Source organism: Aethalodelphis obliquidens, unplaced genomic scaffold (assembly GCF_003676395.1).
Source record: "Aethalodelphis obliquidens isolate GAN/ISIS:26980383/991018 unplaced genomic scaffold, ASM367639v1 scaffold72, whole genome shotgun sequence".
NCBI lineage: Eukaryota > Metazoa > Chordata > Mammalia > Artiodactyla > Delphinidae > Aethalodelphis > Aethalodelphis obliquidens.
In genome coordinates, this window is record NW_020838016.1 from 13,209,474 (window position 1) to 13,228,431 (window position 18,958).

General features: G+C 34.8%; 1 protein-coding gene across 1 annotated transcript; it reads right to left on the minus strand.

Annotated features, from left to right (window-relative positions):
- Window positions 1-575: 575 nt before the first annotated feature.
- On the minus strand, window positions 576-18,037 carry PLSCR5 (phospholipid scramblase family member 5). Its single transcript, XM_027091722.1, has 7 exons — window positions 18,025-18,037; window positions 12,728-12,891; window positions 8,272-8,314; window positions 7,120-7,340; window positions 4,923-5,084; window positions 3,144-3,305; window positions 576-614 (listed from the first exon to the last, which is right to left on the minus strand). Exons 1-7 carry the CDS (start codon window positions 18,035-18,037, stop codon window positions 576-578), a joined length of 804 nt encoding a protein of 267 aa, XP_026947523.1.
- Between the last annotated feature and the right edge of the window lie 921 nt (window positions 18,038-18,958).

Sequence of the window (18,958 nt, forward strand, 5' to 3'; positions counted from 1 at the left end):
CGTGTTATTTACTCAAATTTTAGCTTTTCCAACATAATGTAAAAATGTCTCACTACAATAAGAAGATTAATAAACAAAGTAAAAAAGACTATTTATGAAAAAATACTTTAGAAATCCAGTCCTTTTGATTAGTAACCAGCCCTAGTACCAGAAAAACTTCAAAGTGCTCTCTAAACATTGAATTTTCATCAGTGATGCTGCAAGCCTTAGCTCTCATCTTTCATGCTTACCATGCAATAACTTCAAAAGGATAAAAAGAAAGAATGGTAATCTCTCCAAGCGACACTCTGCTAAGGCCAGTCATCTTGTCTTTAGCTATCATGCATTCACAACCAGATAATTGCTTCATTACATTATGCTTTAATAAATATAATAATTAACATTTTGTTACCCAAAAAAAGCCAATACTCAAGCCATTCAGAAATGAAATCCAGAGCCCAGGGGATTTCTAGAAGAAAATGAAAAAGAATTAGCATCAAATATAGACCTCTTCAAAGGGAAAGAGATCATTTAAACTTGTCTTTTACTTACTGAAATCTGTTCTGCATATTTTATTGTTTTTGTCATCTTGCTTGTTATAATCCAGCTAGCGAATGTTCAAAGAACATAAAATCCTACAAATAAATAAATGGAATATGAGTGAATTTACAAAAAGGCAACAAGAGTCTCACATGTAAGCTTTGATTACATAAAGCAATTATGTTTCCCAGTGGTGCTCCAGGAACAGGTGATTTATCAGTAGGAGAGAAATCAAAGTTTTTCGCTTCATGACACTTAGATGTCTAATTTACAGAGTACAAGTAACTTGGAAACCTTATCTGAATCAACATGGTATCACCAGTCAAATTTGGGGTGATCAAGACTTTTTAGAATTAGATTGTAGGGCAGTCTGGGTCAGCGTGGGAAGTTGTAATAGACTCTGACCTTTAAACAAGAGGTAGACATATCATTATGGACTTTGTGGTCAGTAACTCGGCAGTTATCTGAGGAAGTATACCAGAGGGAACTTTGGCGGGGAGGGGTCAGAGTTGTGTGTTGTGTAGTGGTAGCCTCAAACAAGAAGAGACCAATAATAAGATTACACTTGTGAATTTTGCTGTTTGGATCGGGGAATATCCTCACACCAACAGCTTTCTAAAGATCTCTCACCACAAGGTAATAAAATGGAGACAGCAATAAAGACAATTCTTGGTGACAAATTATCTTAAAAGCTATATTGTCCAAAAAAGTGCAAATATTTTATGATATTATGGTAAAAAGGAAAGGAAAAGCAATGGATAGGAGCTGTCTGATAGTCTCAGTGAGTGTGTTTCTCCCTCAGACACTGGAGTTAAAAAGTTATCCTTTCAGATTATTTGGATGTTATCTAGATCAGTACTTCTTCAGTTTATAGGCATAGGGAATTGTTGACAGTGCATTTTTGCCATCAGCTTGTTACATAAAATAGGTCAGTAGGGCAGATTAAAGATAATCTATTTTTAATATAAATATTAAGAAAGGGGCTTAAACAGGCCAAATTAAGGTTTTGGGAAAAGGGCATGTGTGTGTGTGTGCATGCGTGCGCACCTTTACGTGCATGCCGCACATGATCGCTGGCATGTTTGGTGTCGAAATGCAGAAATCATCAAAAAATAGAAGGGGTGAGCAGGAAGTGGCAAATTAAAAGCCTTACCAAACACGTAAGGAGAGTGGGAAATTGAAAAAGTATTAGGTGACAGGCAAAATTGACTGGACTTGGTTAGATCTGTAGATGAAAACGGGAATTGAGGGTAAGTGATGACTTAGTAAGTATAGAAACCTAGCTCTCTACGTATTAATTCTATGTCTACCAATGATAGGGAATGAATAAGTTAAAATAGTTTCTCTAAGCTGCTGGAGAAAAAAATCCTAATATATATATATGGTTTTTTGTTTGTTTGTTTTTTTGGCTGCACTGGGTCTTCATTGCTGTGCACGGGCTTTTTTCTAGTTGCAGCAAGCGGGGTCTATTCTTCGTTGTGGAGCACGGGCTCTAGGTGCCCGGGCTTCAACGTTTGTGGCTCATGCGGGGGCTCAGTAGTTGTGGCTCGCGGGCGGTAGAGTGCAGGCTCAGAAGCTGTGGTGCACCAGCTTACTTGCTTCGCGGCATGTGGGATCTTCCCGGACCAGGGATCAAACCTGTGTCCCCTGCATTGGCAGGTGCATTCTTAACCACTGTGCCACTAGGGAAGTCCCCTAATATATATTTTTAATTAAACTCTAAGTATCCATCAGTGATGTCACCGGGGAATTATTTTTAGTTAATATAATTCCCAAGCGTCTCTAGAAGAGACTAAGTAAATAGGACCATTTTTTTTTTCCCCACAGCAGCACACGTTAATATCACCATAAGATTAGGATCCTAAAACCCTGAAGAATAACAAAATATGAGAGGAGGAATGTACGTTTATTTTATAATTCCATGAGCTTTTGTGAATGCACTGAAGATGGTAAGCAATGAGGGAGATATCAGAAGGAAAGTCAGGAAAACCAGCCCAAAGGCCAATACCTTTGGCACTGGTATTACTTGACTTCTGTTCTCCTATCACCAATCTAGAAGAAAATGTTTTTTAATGAAATTGGAAGTTGACAAGAAAGGACAAAGACATCTTATCTTTGTACTAATAGAAACTGATACATCTTAACTCATCTCTGCCTACTCATGTATCTATGTACATATTGGAAGGGCAAGAAAACAGTACTTTTCACATTCTGAATATCACCTAACTCCTTGGTAAGCTCTTAAGCAGTCCTGAACTTTACACAGGATAAATAATATGATATTTAAGTTTAAATATTTTTCAGTGAAAGTGAAAATAAGCCAAAAGTCTAAATTAAAGTTGAAAGAGAAGGATAACTCATGTTTCGAGAAATGATGAGTAGGATGTTGACGGGGTATCAATCCTCGAGGAAGAGGGGGTATGAGGGCCGCTGGAGGACACCTGCCTAATAGAAATGCAGGCTTGTACATTCTGACTTCTGAAGAATGTTGGCCCCAAACTAACCTTCTATGATTAAACTTACTCTTTGGAGTAAATGCTGTGTAAAACGGGATTGGCTCTATAATAATCAACAAGGGAAAAGGAAAGAAGTAAATCACCTTTACTCTTTAAGACTGCACTTACAAAGAGAAAACAAGCACCAATCATGGCTGCTTTGACTGTCACATCTAGATCTGCAGGAACGTGAATTCCAAAGTTGTCAGCATTGGTGAAGACATCGTTTACGAATCCTGACCAGTACTTTGAAATCTTCCCAATTGTAAGCTTTTCGTTAATGGTCTTCACCTTTGAGAAGAAAATAAGAAGTTGTAAATTTGAAGGTGATACAGATGGTTTTACATTTCTTCATATATTTACTTCATGAGAGATAGGAATTATTTTATTCATCATCTTTAAATGACAATTCGATGGTACTCATTCCTTTATATAAGCATAGGTTTGTAGATTTAATTTTCCAGTTTACTCTTCAGGAATTTTGCTTTTCTGACATTTTTTAATCCATTGTAATTCATTTATTTATTTTTTTTCTTTTTGTTTTTGTATGCAGATTGAGAATTTAATAGCCTCAAGTAATTGAGGACAGGCTACCACAAGATGGCAGCAGGTACATAGTCTCAATTATATGGTCTAACCATGATTCCTTTACCTGAAGTCCAGATTTTAAATCTGAATTCTTCATCAAAAAAGAAAAATATGTGAAATATTTTAGAAGAATTTTTTTAGAAAAAAATAATTTCTAAGTACAATTTATAACCTTTTAATTTTTATTGCTAAGATTTTATAATTACTAATATGTTTAAATATTATCAGTCATTGCTCAATTTCATTTTTATATTATACTCAGATATTTACTAGGTCATTCCTTTATAACTAACCCTAAGTCCTATTTTTCATTCGAAAAATTCTCTGGGCTAATGTACCACACAGGAAATTCAGACTAATTTGACATCAAAAGTCTATAGTTCTTTTTAGCTAGAAGGAATCTACAGTTAAACTTTATCCACTATTCATTTGCTTGCCCTGTTTCTCATTCAAAGGCTGAAAGTGATTCAGTATAAACTTTCACTTTCTGTATGGGAGTAGAGGATAGAAAATAGAGAAAGTTACTTAGGCCATGTCTATACCATGACTAATGAAACTCTTAAGCTCTCCTCAATCATAGGGCATATTTTTATCCTTTACTCTTAGGAAAGTTATACCAAGTCTTTTTGGCGTGGGCTGGAGTTATGACAGCTCATTTTGCAAAATGTACATTGTATTCTAGGTGAATAATGTTCCCTGAAATCCTGCAACCTTAATGTCTTATGTGGGGTATACATGAATGAATGGACTGAAATGAAATGAAATGAAAAAGAAATACATACTTTAAATTAGACTATATCCTCTAGGAAAATCTGTTAAGATAGTTCACATTCTTACACATTGCATTTGCAAGTAATTAGTGTTTTTTAACATTCAATTTACACAAATATGTTTACATGAGAATAGATTGTTTTACAAAATGAAGTTAGCAAGTCTTATGAGCATAGCTTTTGAATTAATGGTATTTTAATGGAGTGTGCTCTTGAGATCAGGACTGGATATGTTACCACCAGGGATGTAGGAAAGAAGATGTAATTTTGGTGATTCTGAACTAAATATATTTGCTTTATACCATAGGCACTATATTCCACATAAATCAAATTTTTGTAGTATGTTTTAAAAAAATTCTTGAACTTACTATCTCTGGAATTATGAGTTATTATTGGCATGTACAATATTACTTGTTACATTATTTCACAAATACATAATTTTCTAAATTTATTTCAGAGATGTTTCATGATTTGAACATTTTAAAAATTGAATTATGTTGCAAAAAATCAGGACCTAAGTGAAAACGGTCCTTCATTTTGTCAATCATACCTCAAAATCCACATCGCCAAAACAGCCACATGTTGCACAAGGACCAACAATTTTCAAAATATCTTCTTTGTCTGCGTTTTGGATTGCGAATTTAGGCAGAAAGGGGTCCCACTTCTGTGCAACATAACCAACTATAGTACCAGGAGGGGCTTGGATTTCTAACTGTAAGAAGAGATAATAAAATAAGATTTCCTAAAGTTGTTGTATTTTAATTTTACTATAATGTCAGCTTACTTCTAAACAGTATATAAAAGCTTCTAAATATCTGCTTCTATCTTATACTGTTTTTTTTTTTTTATAATTTATAGAAACAAAGAAATTCACTATATAGATATGTGTTCTGCATTATACGCTAAACGTCCATGTCTTTGATCTTCCTTCCCTAAGGAGAACCTATCCCAAAGCTGTTTTCTGACCCTGGGACACTGGCTTCTTTGCCATTTTGTTCCAAGTACAGTAATTGATCAAGCATTGAAGATGTTTCCATCCCCTCTCAGTTGTGGCCACAACACACATCTATTTTTAAGTGTCACTTACTGATTATTATGGACTTTTTTCTCTTTGGATTGCCAACTTCTAGCTTCTCTGTGCTCAGTTAAAAACAAATGCTTCTTGCTCAGTTAAAAACAAATGCTTCTTGCAGAGTTACACACCAATTTGATTTGTTTCATTTTGTCCAAAGTGTTAAAGACTAGCACTTGCATTTTCAGGGCTGACTTTAGTATTTTACTCCATCATCCTTTATTCCCCTGATTTCTTTATTGTCCATAATATTCTATTTCAACATATTTATGTAACCAAATCAAATACTTTGTAAAATAAGCTGGAAGTGGGTGAAAATGATGAACATTGTTTGCTTTTAGATCAAACCAGCGCTCATCATCTGATCTCCTTTTGTCTTTCCTTATTTGTTAAGTTCATAGTCTTATGTGTATGTCTGTAGTGTTTTCAGATGGACAAAGGTGGTTTCAACAAGTCTTCTTAGAATTATATAGATTTGTTCTAGGATAACTTTTAAAGTAACTGATGTGATTTTAACCAAATTTAAAAACATATTAATCAGTATTAGGATGCGTCTTATGGTTAAGTTATATGACATGGGGCTACTTTGAAATAAAACATCAATTATCAGAAATTTTCAAATGGGCATATATTCTGGATTATACTAAGTTTAGCATCTTGGGGCATATTAGATCTTGAATATCCCCAGTAAAAGTATAAAAATTCTTGGGCTCCGTATATAAGTACCTTAGCAATCCTATCACTTAGCCAGGTAATTGCCTATAAATGGAGAATTAGCTTCAATATATATTGTGAGAAACTTCTCTAATTAAGGAGAGTTCCATATTACTATTTATTTCCCTTTGTGCTAAGTAGATTATTTATACATAGGTCCTCAATAGAGAAGCTTGGGCTTGAATAAAGACACCTGGATCAAGTCCCATTTATTGTATCTTCTAGATGTGTGATCATAGGTAAGGCACCTCCACTCTCTAAGTCCCAGTTTCCTCCATTGCAAAATGTAGAGAGTAAAATCTATTCCTTCTAACTTATAGAGGTGTTATGATATCAAAAACATCAAAGTAAGTATATTTTCCATATCAACTTAGCTGCATCATGTCAATGAAAGTTATTACTATAGACCTATTCGTGATGAAAATCTATTATATATTAAAAATATAAGAATCAGATGATTCCCTCTATAACAAGAACATAGTCTTTGCTAAACCTTGAAGTTTGTCATAAATGGGTGAATGGAACCTGAGATTCTGTACTAAAAATAATACCTACCCAAGAGAATACTTTAGAAGAGTTTAGTATCACTCAGCACTCCCTGAACTTTGCACCAATAAGAGAAGAAAAAGGGTAGATTTGCTTAATGGTGGAACTTATAGCTATTACGATTACGTGGCTAATACAGAGATTCAGGAGGATGTATCTCATTTACATGATGCATGAGCTGTCGTTACCGATTAACATCACAGAAGCCACTATAGTTTTTGGTTGGAAAGGAAAAAAAATTTAGTGAATCACCAAATCCTCAAGCTGTTCTGATCCTAAAGGAGCAACATTCTAATTCAACCAATTGAAAGGTTAATTGCCCTATATCTCCAGATGAATGCCATTTATTTAAGAAATAATTGCTGATCTTTCCAAACATGGAAAAATACAAGCACACCCAGAACCAAAGACTAACCTCTTGTAGGTAGCAAGGGCACCAGCAGCTGTTACACCTCAAGGGCCTGTTGACTGTAATCACCTCTCGACCGGAGTTATCGGTGATCTTCAGAGTGCAAGATCTCAGTGTGGAACAGAAAGTACGATTGAAGCAGATGCTTTCCTCCACTGCAAAGTAAATTCTTTGTCCCAAGCTGTTTTTAATCTCATATTTGTTGGAGGTCTCAGTGCCAAGTATCACTAATGGAGCAAAAAAATAATTATCAAAATCATGCTTATTGCTTACTATCAGAACTTTATATGGGTAAAAATTGTTGTGTTATTAAAAGAAAACAGAGTGTGTGATCAGTTATTAAGTATATGGTATCTTATTCAGACAAATCTACTTCCGTGCTCGAAATTTTGAGGATTTAGGCATAGAAATCAAAGTAAACTCTGAGAACAAAGTTGTGCAATTACTAAATTTTGATTACAGATATATGACCTACTTGGACACATATAGTACCACTTTTCAACTAGGGAAGCAACGTTGTAAAGAAGAATCAAATACTCAGATAATAATTCTATCACTGTTATGGAATTTACTGGGACAACTCACACTGATAGTAATGATTTTGTCTAAAATCTCTATCTGCTATTATATCTACAGCTGCATGCTATCTATTACAATTTTGACATATCTTAGTTAAGGACAAAAATACTTGATTAATTTGAATTCAGTTAGTCATCATTGTAAATTTGTGTATTGTTAAATGATTTGCCCATTTGACGAATCACTGACACTATGATAAAACATATTTTGTTTTGATGATTTTTTGTTATTTAGTCTCAACCTTGATTTCCATGTCTGAAATTACAGCATTAAGAAAATTTAAACTATTAACAGCCATGGAAATGACCAAATAGTTTTTATTACTTTAAGATTAAAAATAATATTAGATTCCTAATGACAATATCATCAAAGACTTGGGGAGTTTTATGCTTTTATGTTTATCTATATCAGACTAATAATTTTACTTTCAATATTTATTTTAAAAAATAAGCCTAGTGCTCTTTTTAATCTATCTTAAACATTTAACTTTATCATTTATAAAATATTTAGATGTAAAGAAACTTCTGAAACTTAAAACATTTCAACAGTTTTAATAATTACAGAATATAATATACTTACTTCCAAGAAGCTCCACCTGCTGGTGTATAATTATCAGGTCTAACTGTTAAAAGACGACATAAAGGAAATAAAAAGTATTACATCACAGGTCTTTGAAAACCTTTGCACCTATTACTATTAACTTGTTTACTAGACTACCTGAAATTAGATGATTTTCATGTTCTCTGTGAGGGAAATGGTTGAAAACAGCTCACATTTTATAATGAAAAAGAAGTTAACATGGTTTTTATTCAAGTAAAATTTAAAAATTACAAGAACCCTGAAAATTTCAAGGCAGAATTGCCCAGAATAACATTAGCAATTGTGATTAGCTCTGTGTTTTTTTCTGTGGTAATCAGATAAAAGTGTAGCTCTTGGAAACAATATCTTTGAGAATATTTTTAAACAATCTGAATAAGAATGCCTATAAGGTTTTAAACCTCTCTCTCTCTCTCTTTCTCTCTCTTTTTAAAAGAAATGAACCAAAATGAAACAAAACAGTAATGACCTGCATGCATGGCCTCTCCACTCAGCCTTATAACTCTACTTTCACTCTGTCATGCAGTAACTCATTCCTCACAGTGATGAAACGTCTTTGTTAAAGCTGAAAAAAGCTATTCTTTAAAATTTTCTCATTCACATCTTCCTTTGAACTCGGGGAAGAAAACCCAGAAATCCTGCTGATGCCAGCAAAGTACCAATTTAAGCAGAAAAGAGTTAAGCCACTAAATGCATGACACATTAAAACTTGCCTATGTAATTAGAAATGAAGTTAATTTACGAGATAAAGTAGCCACAGTTGAGGAGTGACTTATTAAACAGAATACAGTACAAACTGCTTTTTAAAGGAAATATTTAAAATATGTTCTTAGAGTGAATTTTATTTGTGTATGTTTTCATTTTGATATTCAATACTTGAAGATTCACTAAGGCAAAATCACTGAGTGCAATGCTGATTATTACTTTTTTAAATGCTTCATTTTCTATCTTGCCTTAAAATTTTCTTCACTTTATTCTCCCTTCACATTAATATACTCACTGATAACTTTTAAATGAAAGTAATCGATACTAACAGTTGGAATTGATTGGGCATCACAAACGCAGAAAATATAACATTACCTTATTTCCTTCACTCTCCTTGTATATCCTGAGGTGGAGGTAAAAACTAATATCATTTCTTCTAGTTAAGTCTTATTATTGATAAACGTACATGTGACCTCCATTTTAAGATTCACAAAAATATTTTTTCCAAAATTTATGATTTAAGATATTCTAAAACATATTTTAACAACTATGACAAAGTTTTTTAAAAAAATTTGAATCGGTCTTTGTTGTGTAGTATTGTTAGTTCTGTTCTCCTCTTTTGAGGAAAATGGAGAGTTGAGGAAAGAGAAGGGGTAAGCTTCAAAAGGACATGCACGATTATTAAGCAGTGGATCTATGTAGGAGTAACTTAGAGACAGAGAAGGAGTATGGGGGCAGAAGTTAAGTTTGAGTTTAGGAGCTTTGACTATTTGTGTCATGGATCAAGTTTTCAGCCTTGAAATTTAAAGACTATTGGTTGAAAAGGGAAGTTGTACCTCTCTAATACCTAATAATAGCAGTTGTTTATTTAATGACTACCATGAGGTAGTCACTGTGCCAGATTTTTTGACATTGTGTCTGATTTAATCCTCACACACATCAGAGAACTAGATATCATTCCATTTTACATGTGAGGAAACAATCCCAGAGAGAGAAAGTAGTTTGCTCAACGTCACAGAGCATGTATCAATAAGTGGTTAGACTGGGATTTGAACCCAGGCAGTAATGCCGCTGATTTTGACGTGCTCTTTACTCTGCTGTACCACATCACTAAACTAATCTTAGGAACTGGGAGAAACAATTCTTAAGTGATGCTATGGGACTTCTGAGTACCTTTCCTCCCTATTTACTCTTATACTCACCCGTCCTCTGTAATAACATTTGACTTAATCTACCTCTGTGGGCAAACGTCCTGGATTTGAGGGTCTTGGTTTTGGTTGTTCTTGTAGTTTCCTTTAAATCGCCCCAGGCCACTTATAAACCATGGTCCAAAAGAACCCTTTTCATCTTTTGCTATTAATTGATGAACTAGGAATTGTTGGAAAGTCTAAAGAGATTGTGTCATGTATTCGGGTGTCAGGGCAAGTAAAGGACTCCTGAAGTATGAAAGGTATAGAATGGAAACCTAATTACAGCCTTGGATATGTAACTAAGAATCAATTCTTATGTATAATTTATCAGGTTTACAGGTATCATTGATTCCATTTAATACATGTAGCAAAATAAATGTGATCTTTACATGTGTCCTTGTAGACTTTGATTCACTACTCTTAGCTATAGGTGACTAAATTATAAATAGTTATCCTTTGACGCTTATAGGATATAATGTTATTGACTATTATGAACATGTTAATCCATCTGGAAAGAGAATGTATTGGTTTTATTCTTAAGTTTAATCTACATGAACAACATTTATATATGCATGTCTAGACATATAAGTATGTGCATGTACATATGTATGTATACACACACACACATACACACACACACACCGCTTGGGAGTTTATTTTCAAATTATTAATGGAAACATGATTTTCAGTAGTAGTCATTGGATAGTCTTGATTAAAGGAGAATAGATGATTTTTTTTTAAATTTTACTTTGAGTTTTTTAACTTAGAAGGATTTTTATTAAATATTTTCCTGTTTGTTTATTGAAGCATGTACTATTTTCAAATGTTCATAGTTTTATTTAACCTTATGGTTTTAGATAAAAGTTAACTCATAAAATTCTTTATATATATGTTTCTTAACAAACTAGTAGTATTAAACTTCCAAAATGTGCATTCATCCTTTTCTATACGCACCACTTTAAAGCAAATTAGTGTTCTTTTAGTATAAAGATTATAAATTTTCTTTCCCTTTGAAGTAAAATGTCCATCAATTTGTGGCATGTTTTTGTTTTCTGAAAAAGATTGCCAAAGGTGTACGTTTGGAAAATTGACTTCATTTTAGAACTGCAGCCAACGGGTTCATATCTCTATCAAATATGAAAAAAGTGTATTCATGTCAAGCATCTGGCTCCGGGTGTGTCATCATTCATGGATGGAAGAAGACTATGTGATGACCATATGTGATCATCAAACCTCAGCCCTCTGGCACTGGTATATCACTTTTATACTCGGCGAAACCTTGTCTGACAACATTCCCAAACAGCTTGCAGCAGTTAATCAACTCTAGTCAGCTATTACAGCTGATCCTTCCTGCAGATGGAAGATGGTAGGTTAGCCTTTCCAGCTCTTTTACATATCTCCCTGAGCTCTCCAGTCTCTAAAGTACATTTGTCTGCCAGTGGGTTTCTGGAGAAGGCATCTGCAATTATAAACATTTTCCCGGGAACATATGCTGCGTGCAGCTTAAACCCTATCAGGCATAACAGAAATCTCTTGCACCTTAAGGGAATTAACACAGAGATTTGATTTTGATAAAGGAGATAGACTTTATAGTTTGAAAGAGTGCCAAACAAGCTGAAAATTGCAGCAGATGTGCTGACATCTCAGTATTAGTGTAAGTGTATTTCTAATCTTTTGTAGGATAAATACAAAAGCAACAATAATATACATAAATATCAATTGCTATTTATGTGCCATAGAATTCAGGTGATAATATTTCTTGATTGATTTATTATAAGGCTTGAATCATTGCTTACCCTCCAATGACTAGAACAGTGGCTATACCTAATGATAATATGATCTTTCAAGCAAATTGGCCTGGAGATGCAAGAGCATCAGAAGACAATGCTGACTTGATAGGCTGATTTTCTCTTGGATTTCCATCCACCTTTTTGAGCTTCAGTTGAAGATGTTGAGCTCTCAGCTCATTGCAGAAGTCTCTCCTGAGTACTTTGATCTTTAACAACGTTTCTCTTCTCTGTACACCTGCGCAAATTAAAACTGTGTGCTTATCTGGCTCTAGTACCCAGCCTTGCATTTTTTGTCATCATTTTTTGTCTTTGCCAATGAGGTTGCAGAACGCTTGGGTGAGAGGGACTAGGTTTTATACCATTAATGTGCCTTGATTAAGACAGGTACTCAATGTCCTTAATTAAATAGCTGTAGGTGATTAGACATATTAGACAGTTTCTCCAGGCCAAATGTGCTGACACCTTGAGCAATGAGCAGTAAAATGATAAACGTGCTAAACAGCTCAATCGAAAATGTTTAGTGTTCTTCCTCTGACAATTAAATAAGGAAATTAGAAGTGACCATAAAAGAAAAATGTTTCTTCCCAAATAACAGAAATAAATAAAAGACAGATTTTATAATTTCATGATTTATAATGCTTTTCTCACTTCAGTAAGTTATTTGTTGAAGTTCTTCAGCCTTGATTGAAAGGCAAGAAATCAAGTTTATATTCATTTTAAGGGCAAACACTTAGTAGAAATAGATAAAAGCACCTGGCTTAAATATTCTAGACCAGGAGGGAGACTCCCTGGTGGAGGGGGACCCTGCTGCCACACTTGGTTCCCTGGATTGGAAGGTGAGATGTGAAGGTCGTGGTCTGGGTCTGAAGCTCCCGGAAGAAAACCAGGCAGACTTCTGCTTCTTTGGTTCTGTGCATCTGCAAGAGAATGACCATCCCAGTCCGTATTTAAATGTAGGCCATTTTATTTAGTTTGTCTTATAATATTTGCTTCCTCTTAATTCAGAGGGTAGAGTATCTCCCACAGCAGCCTCTCACTACAGTGCCCTTTCCTTCATTTTTCCTACTCACTGTCAGCACCACTTGACCCCAAAGCCAGAGATAAAGGACTGTGGAAGACTACCAGAGGTAGTTGTGAGAAAAGTTGGATAATTTGGGCAAAATAAATTATTTTAGAAAGTATATTTTTTGAAGGCAAGTGAAACTTCTATTCAAAGAGCTAAAAGATTATACACTTCAAAAAGAAAATCAATGGCAAAAGAAACTAGATGTTCTCTACTCATAAAAGGATAACCTTAGACATAGGTTTTAAATCATAACTATGACTTTCAAGCATATTCTCCCTTCCTCAAATATTATGAAGGTGCCTCATAATTTCCAAGGATATTTTGTCTCTTTTTATCAATCATACTGCTATGGCTAGATGTAATTCAGGGCCCTTATACTTTAGCCTGCACCAGAACCAGCTGGGGGGCTTATTAAAACACCCATTGCTGGGCCACACTCCAGACTTTCTAATTCTGTGGTTGGAGTGGGTGTGGAGCTTGAGAATTTTGCAGTTCTAACTAGTTCCCAGGTAAACTAATGCTGCTGGTCTGACGATATATACTTTGAGAACAAATGGGAATATTTGTAACTAATTTATGAGCTTCTTAAGGGCAGTGTAATAGTTAATTTAGCTTTGATTTCTCAGTGTTTGGTATAAAAGCATCCGAAAAAATTTTGACAGTATGAATCCCTTTGTAGCTCACCCAAAATTACAAATGATAAAAGAATTACAGAGTTCTAAAATGTTTGGCTTTGATTTTTTAATCACCTGTTTATATTATATTATATTATTGCCAGGTAAAATTGTTACTATTTCAATTATCTCTTCGATTGAAATTCGGAGATTTGCTATTTATATTGTCTTAGTCTGGAGCCTAATATTATGCATAAGACATGTACGTGGTGCGTGCAAAATTCTTCGTTAAAAATATACTTTATTACCTTTCTACTATTATTTTTCCCTTTTCTTCTCACGTGAGTGCCATTTGGCTGTCTCCCTCATTAGATACCATTATTTCTTTCAAAGACTATCAGTGTTTTTACTTCTCATCTTTATTAAGCCAAATTGTCAGAGTTCTCACATGTGCATTCATTTCGTTTACACTTTGCTGTCTTAGCTTGAGTGTAGGTATGGAGCAAGCAAGGTTCCTGACGGGTGTTTTCAAATATCAGAGAAGCCATTATGAAGAAAAGTAATTTAGACTATTTTAAAAACCTATGGGGCTTCCCTGGTGGCGCAGTGGTTGAGAGTCCGCCTGCCGATGCAGGGGACACGGGTTCGTGCCCTGGTCCGGGAAGATCCCACATGCCGCGGAGCGGCTAGGCCCGTGAGCCATGGCCGCTGAGCCTGTGTGTCCGGAGCCTGTGCTCCGCAGCGGGAGAGGCCACAGCAGTGAGAGGCCCGCGTACCGCAAACAAACAAACAAACAAACAAAAACGATGAATGGGAAGGACAAGGAAACTGGCTCTGGATTAATATGAGGAAGAAATTTATAACAGATGCACAAAGATTTGGATAAGCACTCATTGTACATATACTAAAATTGGAGTGACAGCTATATAATTCACAGTAGATGAGAATGGTCTCTCTTCAGCACTGATACCCAGGTCCATGTAATATGTGTGTGTGAAGGGGGAGGAGGTATTCTTCTGAATCTTTTAAACCTCTACAAAATAAATCTGAAGAAAGGACTGATTTTCCTTTGGAGATTATAAATTCCTCTTCATTCATTGCTTCTCAAGCACAGCCTGGGTGAGCATCTGAGAGGGATTAAAAAAGCCCAAGCAAACCTGGTGAAGGAACACAGGCACCTAAGGAGTGGTCCTTTGGACACTGACATAAACTGTTTCTAGTAACAATTGGCTCATTAAAGTCATGTGTACATTTGGTGTTAATGAGGGACATTAATTGCCAAATGATTCATTTATTCATTTAACAATAAGGTTGTGGGAAGAGACCAATATGGATTTCTAAGATTATACTGGTCTGTGACATTTAGAATTTGGACACACTTTAGGGGTAGGAATGAATGGAAGCAAACTTGTCATTTGGCCCCATGAAAAGAGAGCTCCACACTGATAATATTATAACAATTTGCTTCCCCAAAGGCCCCCATCCTGAACTCCTCTCAGATTTGGGGCAGACACAAAGGATATAGACTTTAGAATTCCTCTTGCTCTTAGCCCTTCTCGAGAGCTACTAACTGAGTAAACTGAGAGGAAGACTAGGTAACACCATGTCAAATGTGGGAGAGGAGCAAATGGCCCCTACCGCAATAACAGCTAGAAAATAATAAAAGGCAACAAACATCCTTTCTTTGGCATTAGTGCCAAAAACACTGTTGTCATTGACTTTCAGAGAAGCAGAGACAAAATTGTGATCTGCGGAAAACTAGTTCATAATGATAACATTCAGAACAGTGCTTCATCTTGGGAGTGGAGGTGCATGGCTATTGACCAGAAAGGGAACTTTATGAGGTGCCAGAAATGTTCTGTATTTTGATCTTGGTGGTGGTTACACAAGTGCATCCTGATTTTTAAAATCATGGAGCTTAAGTTTGGTGCCTTTATGCACTTAACTGTACACATGTTATCCTTCAATTAAAAAAAATGTGTAGGGATTAATTTCTAATAATAGCTGATAGAAGACTATTAGATTCTCTCTCATTGCCAATTTTATTGTTGAAAAGATTAGCAAATTACTCCAATTTTATCTTGTAAACTACTTTGCTGTGACAAAACGTGGTAGATTCTTGAGTGTCTGGCAAGTGGCTCTACATTTCTGACCCAGGTCTTTAGGTCCTTAGATGTCATGGCATTAAGAGATGTTAATGCACTGGGGCCCAGAGCAGATCATATCCAAAGTCTTTACTGGGGAGTAGAGGCTCAGTTAGAGACTGCTGGGATCACCATTCTGAGATCACTTGTTTTCTCTTCTGGGATTTCAGCTCACGTTGGAGCAGCACAGCCTCTGAAGACCTAAACTGAAGCTTCTGTTCAGTTTAGATCATCCTGGAAACTCCTGTTTTTCTCAAACTTAAAGTCTGAGACCAACCTGTTCTTAAATTGTGTTTATTTATACTAAACCAGGGGACTCCAGACCACACAAATATTTCCTCAGTTCTAATGGCATCCAGTATCCAGACTGTCCTTTGATTTAGTGGTGCTGATTGACCTTCCTACAAAATGTGTGAAATGTCTAATTAGCCTGTATTCCCTGGAAAAATGCTAATTGCCAATACAGTTTCATGGGCCAGAAAACATCATGACATTATAAATAATGTCTTTAAATATATTTGAATAAAACTCCACAAAAATATTTTAGGTAAATAATGATGTTAAACCAACTTGCCCCCTAAAACCAGATTTCTAATTCAAAAGGAAACTTCATTTTTCACTTCTTTTAAGTAGTATAGGGTCTCTCACAGATGTTTTACCCACTTCATCTGTTAAATATTTTGAGTGAGATGGAGCAAGAGTGTTAGTTTTCTACCGTAAGTTTTGCCTCTAAGTTTAGTCTTGAGCCCCTATCATTACTGAACATCACTGCTTTTTTGGTAGATTAATCATATTTTGATCATAATATTGCTTTCTAGTCACAAGTTTCTTCAGAGACTCAGACCACCAAATGAAGAAGGAACTCCTTTGAATTTCTATCTGGCTTTGAATTTCTATCTACTCTTTTAAAAATGTATAACTAGCTTATAAATATTTCACATACTCTGCAACTCTTTACCTTACAGGCTGCAGTTGTTGCTGTAACTCTTACTTGATAAAGTGATGAAGTGTTTTGGACTAAGTCTTAGTGTCAGTCTTAAATGAAAGAAAGAACTTGCCAAGATTTTTTTTGTCTGTCTTCAAATATAAAAATGAAGTACACATGTATTAAAATTCATAATTTTGATGTTTCACGTCTATATTTTACAATTTGTTTGAGCTTTCCCAGTGATACTCAGGGACTGGTGTATGCTACATGCTGACAAAAAGTGAAAAGATTACTTCCTTTGTTCCAAATTAAATATCATCCAAAGTCTATTTTGATAAAGGAAGCAAATAAGCATACATGTTTCTCTGAATGGATCATTAATTTAATTTAGGATATTTTAAATTGTGAACTCTATTATCCTATTTGTAATTAGGTTAAAAGGTTTCCACCAATTATACTAATCATAATTCTTCACTTTCATTATAGCCTAGAGTTTAATGGTTTCTTCTGATAATGGAATGAAAACACATTATAATTTCATTTTTATATCATTTCACAAATATTTTTTGTGAGATTGCAACCCATTACCTAAAACAAGCACATCCCTTGTCTTCTGAGAAGTTCTTTAAGTGAGACAACACTAAGGATATTTGCAGTTTTAGGGATTTGAGGAAAACTTACCAGTTCCCCCTCCCAAAGTCTTTAATCTGCTTGCTTAGTTTCTGTTTGCTTTTTAGATATAATTTACCATCAAAGAAATTTTGAAAGATTTTTGCTTCATAGTTCAGAAATCTTTACTTCTAGTCCATTAAATTTACTAGGATTTCCTGAAAACACATGTTTAATTCTCTATAAGAAATGGCTGTGTCACATATTTTAAACAACAAATGGGAAATTTTAAAATATTGAACTGTACTTTAACACTTTTTAACTTATGTGTGAAAAGTTTTCTACAAATCCCTTGAAACTGGGAATATCAACTTGTCTTTGTGTTTGGCATTAAATATTCCCATTCTAAATTTTATTCTGCAGCTTTTCACATCAAGTCACTAGGTTTATATTTATGATAACAAAAACACTGTTTGCATCTTAACTTTTACATTCTATCAGATAGAGGGTTTTTTTAAAAAATGTAATGCAACATGCTCCTTGGAGTTCAAAGTTAAAAATTCCAACGTTGAAAAGCACTAAATGACAGGTTTTAAAGTATCAATCTCACCATTGTAACACCCTTAGAACTGTGTATTTTCAGTCATAATATAAGGAAATATTTATTAGCTGCCTATATTTACTCTTACCTTTAGAGGCCATGAATATGCTGAGTCAGTTCTTCAAAGGCATGCAGGTTAAAAGAAAAGGCTCCTCTTGCAGCAAAGAGAGAAACACAGCAGGCATAAAACTTCAGAGGGTATCTGTATACTTCTTGTCAGCTTACAAATACCGGAGGAACGGAGAGCCTTGCTGTTTCCAGAGTGCTGTATTTTATCATTTTGAACAACAGGGGGAGACAAAGCTATCATCAAAAGTAAACACTATTCAGAAACCATCATCCCACTTGGTGGCTGAAGGACCAATTTCAAAATAATAAAAACCAGGAAGGAAAATATACAACATACAACATTCATTTTTATGGGCCTTATTTCCACTTAGTGTTTAAAAATTACTTCTTGGAATATATATTTTTGCCCTCACTACTATAATAGAAATATTCTACTTTTCTAATTTCTAGAAATCTCCTGTACCAGAGTCTGTGATAAAACATTCTTATCACATGTAAGTTTCTGACAGTTATAAATAATTTTTTTTAAAAATGTTTGAACGGCAATATTTTTATGTTTACTCTGGATTTCTCCCCACTTTCATCTCCCCGTAACAAGAAAAGGATTATTTCCTACTTTTTACATACATAAATGAATATTTATTTTTAGTTGAATTTGATTAATCAGGAATTTGGAAATAGAAACCTTCAATAATCTCATAGAGTTAAATGAAACATACAGGGAATATTTAACTGCACTGCACACTGAGGGGAAACAAAAAAGCACTGTAAACTTGACTAGACAGTTCATATTTCTAAATGACCATGGAGGTTTTGCTCACCAAGTCAGTTGCCCTGGATGGCGTGATTTGCAAAGGTTGAACTTGTAGGATATACTACATTATCAGCGACACTGTCTGCTTCTAAAAATAGTTAAGTGGCCTGAGAAGGCATGGATAGTGATGAAAAATTAT

What these genes read in the sequence shown, in the direction of transcription:
- PLSCR5 (XM_027091722.1), bottom strand. An exon ending in GCCCTTGCTACCTACAAGAG is followed by an intron (nt 5,085 to 7,119) that starts GTTAGTCTTTGG and finishes CTCTTCTTACAG; the next exon opens with TTAGAAATCCAAGCCCCTCC. An exon ending in TTGGTGCTTGTTTTCTCTTT is followed by an intron (nt 615 to 3,143) that starts GTAAGTGCAGTC and finishes ATTTATTTGTAG; the next exon opens with GATTTTATGTTCTTTGAACA.